We start from the raw sequence: 7,042 nt of genomic DNA, 5'->3' as shown, positions 1-7,042 counted from the left end.
TATTTTATTGTTAAAAATTTCACACACACACACACACATATATATATATATATATATACTCAAATTGGGCTTCGTGCTCATGATTCTTTTCACATACACATTATTATAAATGATATGAAACTGGTTCTGTGAAGCCCTCGGGCCCAAATTACCTTGTGGGCTTTGATGTCAAGTCCCCAATTTATTTGTATAATGTGGGTAAAGAGTTTTCTACAATAGGAAAACCTCTTGAGGCCAATCCGATTGCCCAAGTGAAAGAGCTTCTGTCCTAGTTCATATTCTTCTACCTTGAATGTATCTCCCGAGAAGGCTTAAGCTTGGAAGTGAGTTCCTCATCTTTAGTTAATCCTCATAGTTTTCTTTTGTGTGTCTTTCTCACCCTGATTTTTCCAACCCCCTTTCTCACTCCTTCGGCCCCTATTTATAGACTTCCCTTAGTAGGATTGTCATGATGGTGGAAAGGCTTTTTAGATGAGTGTGCCCTTCTAGGATATATTCCTGACCAGATGGGACCCACTCCTTAAGATAGATGTGACTATCTTGAAACTTGCACTTGCTGCCAATTGGTTCTCAACAGGCGATTTCCCCCAATACATTATTGTTACTGACTAGTCAGGTCCTTGATCTATAACTGATTTCTGGACTGGTGTGGCCTACTACTTGTTATTGAGCTCGGGGTTTTCGGGTATTCTAAAGTTAATGGATTGGGCCTTTATATCATGCTCGAATAGGTTCATTTGATAGTTGTCAATACTATATTTTGTCTGGCCTTGAATTTTACTAGGAATCCAAATTTAAAATTAAGAATCTCACAAACTTATTTTAACCTTGCATTAAAAATATTGAAAGTCATTTCACTTTTTTTATTTAAAGGCAAAAATCAAACCCGAATTGATTGAATCATTATGAAAATATGAAATTTGCCAGTTAGGGCTTCTCATTGGAAAATGTGCTTTGTTTTATAACACTCCGTTTGTTTTGATGGAAAACCTTGCGTAAAGATAGTTTTCTGTGTTTAGTAGCATAAAAAAAGATGAGTCAAAGGAAAATTATCTTTGGTCAACATAAAAAGTATGACTTATTTTTAGACATTTTTTTCCATTAAATTTTTTTAGAAAACAACTCTATCTCACAACAAGCTAAACAAGGGAAATTAGGAGATTGTTTTTCAACTCATTTAAAGTTGCTACCAAACATTAAAAAATGAGATAGTTTTATAAAAAATGAATTTTGAAAAATGTTTCATTTTCTAGAAAATATCATTGCTAAAAACTTCGTTATGATGTTTTACCAAAGTTTTCAAGTTGCTCTAATAAACCCAATTTTGGATAAAAGTTAATCTTGAAAATACTAGGAGACACAGTTTAATTGAAGAAATTATTTGAATTTGTCACGAGATACTTATCACTATTTTTAATTTGGTCTGAAAGTTTCACATTTTTTAAATTTTGGTCTTGTGAAAAATCACTTTAAAAAGTGTGCGTTTGGTTCCAAATTAAAAAGTTAGTTTATTTTTGTTATTATTTATGGTTCTATTGTATTTTTTGGTATTATTTATAGATCCTACTAAATTATTTTAACTAACTTTTATCTTTATCTACAGTACATTTAATAAAAAAAATAACCAATTGTAGCCAAACAAGCGGCGATAAATATTTTACTTTTAATTGGGTGAGTGTCACCTTGTTTCTTCGCAATTAAAAGGAATGGATATAAGAAAAGAGATGGAATTTCATTGCCGCAGCATCAGATGGAAGAATTCCCTCTGCCAGCAGCACACACCTCCCGGCCTCACTCCCACACCTTCGTGCACACTGTCCTCACCTCAGACAAGGGGAGAGACCTCATCATTCAGAAATTTCACGGTTTGGGCAGAGAGAAATAACAGCATAGAACCAGAGCACAGAAGATGCAGAAAACATGAGTTTCTTCTCTTTTTTTCCTTTACTCATTTTTTTTTTTGGTTTTGTTTTAGCTTGAGTTTTAACTTGTCCTTTGTGTTTTTTCTTCAGCCAAACACCCACGGAGGTAACCACAAGCATGAAGCCAGAGGAAACCAACACAATACAGCCAGCAATCATCAAAGCAAAGAGAACAAGAAACCTAAAATAAAGAGGGTGCATCCAATGTGTAAATCCGAAACCCTTTTTATTTTTTTCTGTTTTATTTCTTTCTCGTATATGGTAGCATCTCACCACTGTACACAGTACACCCACAGTCACAGAATCACACAGTCTCTATGATGCTAATTTATACAAGAACATGCTATCATGGTCGATCCGTGATCGCCTAGGCCTCCACACCACCGATTCGTTGTACACGCGCTGTGTAGAGCCTTCCTAGGGGTTAGATCGAAAAGTTGAGCTTGAGAGAGAGAATCGGTTAGGGAGAGTGGGTTTTGGGTTTGAGAACTCAGAGAGAGAGAGAGATCAAGACGCCGAGAGGAGGAGACCACCTCATGGTGGTGGTGGTGGTGGTTAGTGTTTACCACGGAGGAGCATGGAAACTCCATTCTGTTGAGATCGAAGTGTGAGAAAGGAAGAGAGATGGGTCTAGATCGAAGTTTGAGCGAGGTTATGATCGAAGTGCGAACCACCGCCGGTGGTGGAGGTGAGGAGCTTGAGGTTTCTCGACCATGGTGGTCCGATTGGGAGAGTTAGATAGAGTTCGAATAGAGAGGGGCTGGAGTCTGAAATATAAACGGGTCGGGTTAGACCCGACCCAGTCGTTTGGTGCATTACCCGTTTATCCTTGGGTTGGGCCTGATCCAACCCAATCCACTGGGCTTCTCTCAAGCGAGGTTAGCCCACACCGAGCAGGCCCATCAACTTTTAGAGCCTAGACCAGGTCCGAAACTCACCCTGGGCCCATATTTGCTTCTTAAAACCCAACCTTCGGCTAGCCCACTCTTAAAATCAGCCTAGGTCTTTTCTTTGGGTTTAAATCCTCATACACATTTCGGCCCACACACATACTGCAGTTCACTTCGGCCTGTGTTCATTAGGATATTTTGCATTTCAAAAATATCTATTTTTTATTCAGATTAAATATTAAAGATGTACTAATAATAATGGTGAGGGTAGTTGTGACGACGTAGTGTCGGCGACAGTATGAAAAGTGGTTAAGGGTGGAACTAAAATTTCAAGATTAGGGGTCCAATGTAAGAAAGATTATATAAACAAACTTAAATGGGTCGTATAAGAAATAAGAAAATTTTGGGGGCACCAATATACTTCAAAATTAAACAGAAATATAAGGGTAAAGTTTGACAATTTAAAAAGTTTGGATGCCCCTAGCATATATGTATAGTTTTGCAGCAAATGAAATGGTGATTTGGTTGGTGGTACGACAAGATTAATGTTAGTAGCATTTATAAATGATGCGCTCCTTCATAAAAATTGAATGTTGGTAGCATTTATATATGATGCATTCCTTCATAAAAATTGAACTTTGAATTTGAATGCTTTGAAATCTAAAGTCTAAAATTCTACAAAATTTTTGAATTGCATTTCTTATTAACATGTACAATAAAAATTAATATTAAAAATGTCCTAAGTACAATTTTTTTTGTAAATTCCACCTCAAAATTCATCATTCAAATGCAACATAAGAGATAGAGTTTCATATGTGTAGCTAGATAGAGATGCATAAATAAAATCTTATAAATGAATGAAAAAATAAAATGTTAGTATGAACATGTTTACAAACAAAAAAGAAAAAGTAAATGTTACTATGTTAGTATGAAGTTTGGACATGGATAAAAAAAGAAAAAAAAAAAGGAAAAAAGAGAGAGAAGTTTATAAGTTTAAGTTGGCCAGCAAGCATCAATGCTTTGCCTAGTTGCTTCTTTTGTTCCACATGAGTTGTAAAGTCTAAGTTGGCAAGCAAGTATCAATGATTTGCCTACTTGTCTCTTTTGTTCCACATGAGTTATAAGTCTAAGTTGGCAAGCAAGCATAAATGTTTTGCCAAATTGCTTCATAAGTTTAATCTGGCAAGAAAGCTTGTTTTACATGAGTTGTAAGTTTAATTTGGCAAGCAAGCATAAATGCCTTCCACATTGCCTACTTACTTCTCTTTATATGGCACAATGACATAATAATCTTATGTATAGTAGGAGTTATAAGTTTCACACGAACTTAGGTTTAACAAAATTGAAGTTGAGACTAACTTAGAAGCTTCCATTGGTGTGTTTTGAAGCCAAAATTGAATTCTTCTTCTTGTAAGTATTAATAGTTGCTTATGCAAATTTGTTCATATGTATGTGTGTTTTTCTATTGCTATTCATAATTGGTAGGTTGTTTTGCTTGCTTAAAATTTTTCATATAGATACTTATACCAAAAAAAAAAAAATAAAAAATTTCATATGGATGTTCAATATAGTAGCATTTTATTGCTTCCATGCTTGTGTGACATTTATGTGAAACTCTAAAAGACACTACTCTTTCATTTTTTGTATCCCCATACAACATTTACAACTAAACTTTCTACTGAAGGTTTTGTTGATTAACTTTGTTGTTTTGAATTGTAATGGCTGACATAAATAATTAACCATATTAAATATGAAGGTAAATTTAGCTGCACTCTTTCATATATTGAATAAAGGTAAACTTAAATTTGAGTTAGATACTTTTTAACAAATGATGCCAATTGACATAAATAGAAGAAAGTAAAACAAATTATACATTTTTAGTTACAAGTATTGGGGGTTCAATTATGGACATAATTGGAACTGTCGTTGTTCTTAATATTTATTCCTAGCTTGTTAGGTGCATCCCTTTTGATTAAATTCCACAAGTTTTATTTTTTTAAATTTATTTTATAAAATTAAAAAAAATCATATCTATGTCATTATCTTTAACTCTTATATTTCCTTCCACTTTTTACGCTACAAAACAAAAAAGCAACAATATCTTTGACAACTAAATAAGCCGACAAAATACCCAGTACCCACCCCCAATTTAACAACCCCATGCCTTTTTTCTAGGACCCCATGCATTTTAAACAATTGCGTCCAATTTTTCATTCTAAAATCCCTCTATTATAGCCCAAATCAATCAGATCATGTGCTGCTAGTTGCACCCAAGTTCTCTGCATACTCCTTAAATGTATGAACCCCAAAAAGCCTTTATTCTTTATTAAAATCCCAGAACCACCAATCCCCCACCTCAATCTCACATGCAGACGTTACAATCGGTGTTTTTACATCGAAATTAAACAATAAAAAAAAAAAAAAAAATGCTACTAGAATCAAAAGCAATTCTTAAGCCTCTTGTTCTCTCTCTCTCTCTCTCTCTCTCTCTCTCTCTCTCTCTCTCTCTCTTAATTTTTAATTTTTAATTTTTAAAATTTTTTTTTCTAAACTCTAGATTTGGGTTTTGGGTTAGCACCCAGCCTTGCTGTATTAAGTCCTTTTTTTCCCCTAAAAAATTGGATGCTGTTTGTGATTGTGCATGTGATAGAAGATGGAGCTTCAACATTTTTCCCACTCAGACCATCCTTTGGTCTTTAATAAAGACGAGAGAATGGGACTTCCTTGTTATGGGTGTCGGGAACCAATATTCGGTCCTAGCTACAGTTGTATGAAATGCAATGAATTGAAGTTTTACCATCATAAATTATGTGCAGAACTACCCCTTGGGTTGCACCATCCCTTGCATCCAGCTCATCCTCTTATTCTCATTGATGAATCGACAGGCTATCTCCAGAAAGAAAATAGCAAATGCATTGTTTGCAAAGAATTTTGTTGGGAATATAGTTATTGTTGTTATCGTTGTGACTTTAACATTCACATAAAATGTGGTGTTTTAGAACTTGAAGCCGAATTCCATGACCATCCATTAACTCCCATTTGCAAATTGATCACGTTCACTTGTGACCTTTGTGGCAAAGAAGACAAAGGTGTGCCTAATCTATGTTCCTCGTGTGGCTTCTGGATTCATAACAAATGTGCTCATTTCCCAGAAAAAATCAAAGTTGCACGTCACAGACACCTCCTCCACCTCACCCATTCTTCTCTTGAACTCCATGAATCCGACTCTCGATTTTGTCAACTTTGTGTTCAAAAAGTGGAAACACGCTTTGGACTTTACTATTGCTCTAGATGTGATTTTGTTGCCCACCTTGATTGTGCTATGGTCAAGGAAAATAGGGAGGACACAGATTTACAAGAACTTAAAGATGAGGGTCTAGAGCACGATGAAATCATTGGAACTTTTGAAGTTAAAAAAATCAATGTTGGGGAGGATGGAACTCAACAATTCATAGAAATTGCTCATTTTAGTCATAATCATGACTTAAAGTTTACTCATGAGGTTCTAAGTAATGAAAAATGTGATGGGTGTGTACAAGCCATTCTCTCTCCGTTTTATAGTTGTGTAAATTGTAGCTTCTTTCTTCATGAATCTTGTGCTAAATTGCCCAAAAGAAAGCGACACCCACTTCATCGACACTCACTCACTCTTTTCCCAACGGAACCAGGTGACTTTTTTTTTATGCAATGCATGTCTTCAAAGATGCAATGGCTTCGTCTATCGGTGTGAGAAATGCCATTTTGATCTTGATGTTCAATGTAGTTTGATCTTAGACATTCTTACCCACCATGGTCATGAGCATCGTCTTCTTCTTGCCTCTGGCAATAAATCTCTTCAGAGTTGTAGTTGTTGTGATTCTAAAACTTTATCAATATTCCGTTGTACCACTTGTGAATTTGCTTTGGACTTCAAATGTGCTACACTACCACATTCTATAAGGTACAAACAACATGAGCATCCCTTCACTCTTCATTATACAGCCGAAGATGACTCTGGTGAATATTACTGTGATATTTGTGAAGAAGAACGAGATCCAAAGCATTGGTTCTACTACTGTGCAGATTGCAATTATCCTACTCATATCGAATGTATTTTTGGGGATTACCCAAATTACAAGTTTGGAGGTGCTTATAAAGTTGATTGTCACCCACATCCCCTTACTTTCATAGAGAAAACTAAAGACTCTCGTAAATGTAAAGTCTGTAAGGGATTTTGCAAAGATTTGATCT

General features: G+C 35.3%; 1 protein-coding gene across 2 annotated transcripts; it reads left to right on the top strand.

The window, feature by feature from the left end:
- The first annotated feature begins 1,697 nt into the window (after nt 1–1,697).
- Nucleotides 1,698–6,733, top strand: LOC126711013 (uncharacterized). 2 transcript variants are annotated; one of them, XM_050411234.1, is made up of 2 exons: nt 1,698–2,130; nt 5,466–6,733. In XM_050411234.1, exon 2 carries the CDS (start codon nt 5,466–5,468, stop codon nt 6,540–6,542), a length of 1,077 nt encoding a protein of 358 aa, XP_050267191.1. In that variant the 5' UTR covers nt 1,698–2,130; the 3' UTR covers nt 6,543–6,733. The 2 variants fall into 2 exon arrangements, with proteins under 2 accessions (XP_050267191.1, XP_050267190.1); XM_050411233.1 differs by having other exon boundaries at nt 1,699–2,130; nt 5,463–6,733.
- Nucleotides 6,734–7,042: the final 309 nt, after the last annotated feature.

Source organism: Quercus robur, chromosome 2 (assembly GCF_932294415.1).
Source record: "Quercus robur chromosome 2, dhQueRobu3.1, whole genome shotgun sequence".
Lineage (NCBI taxonomy): Eukaryota > Viridiplantae > Streptophyta > Magnoliopsida > Fagales > Fagaceae > Quercus > Quercus robur.
Note: the sequence above shows the minus strand (reverse complement) of the source record. Positions and strands in the feature narration are given on the sequence as shown.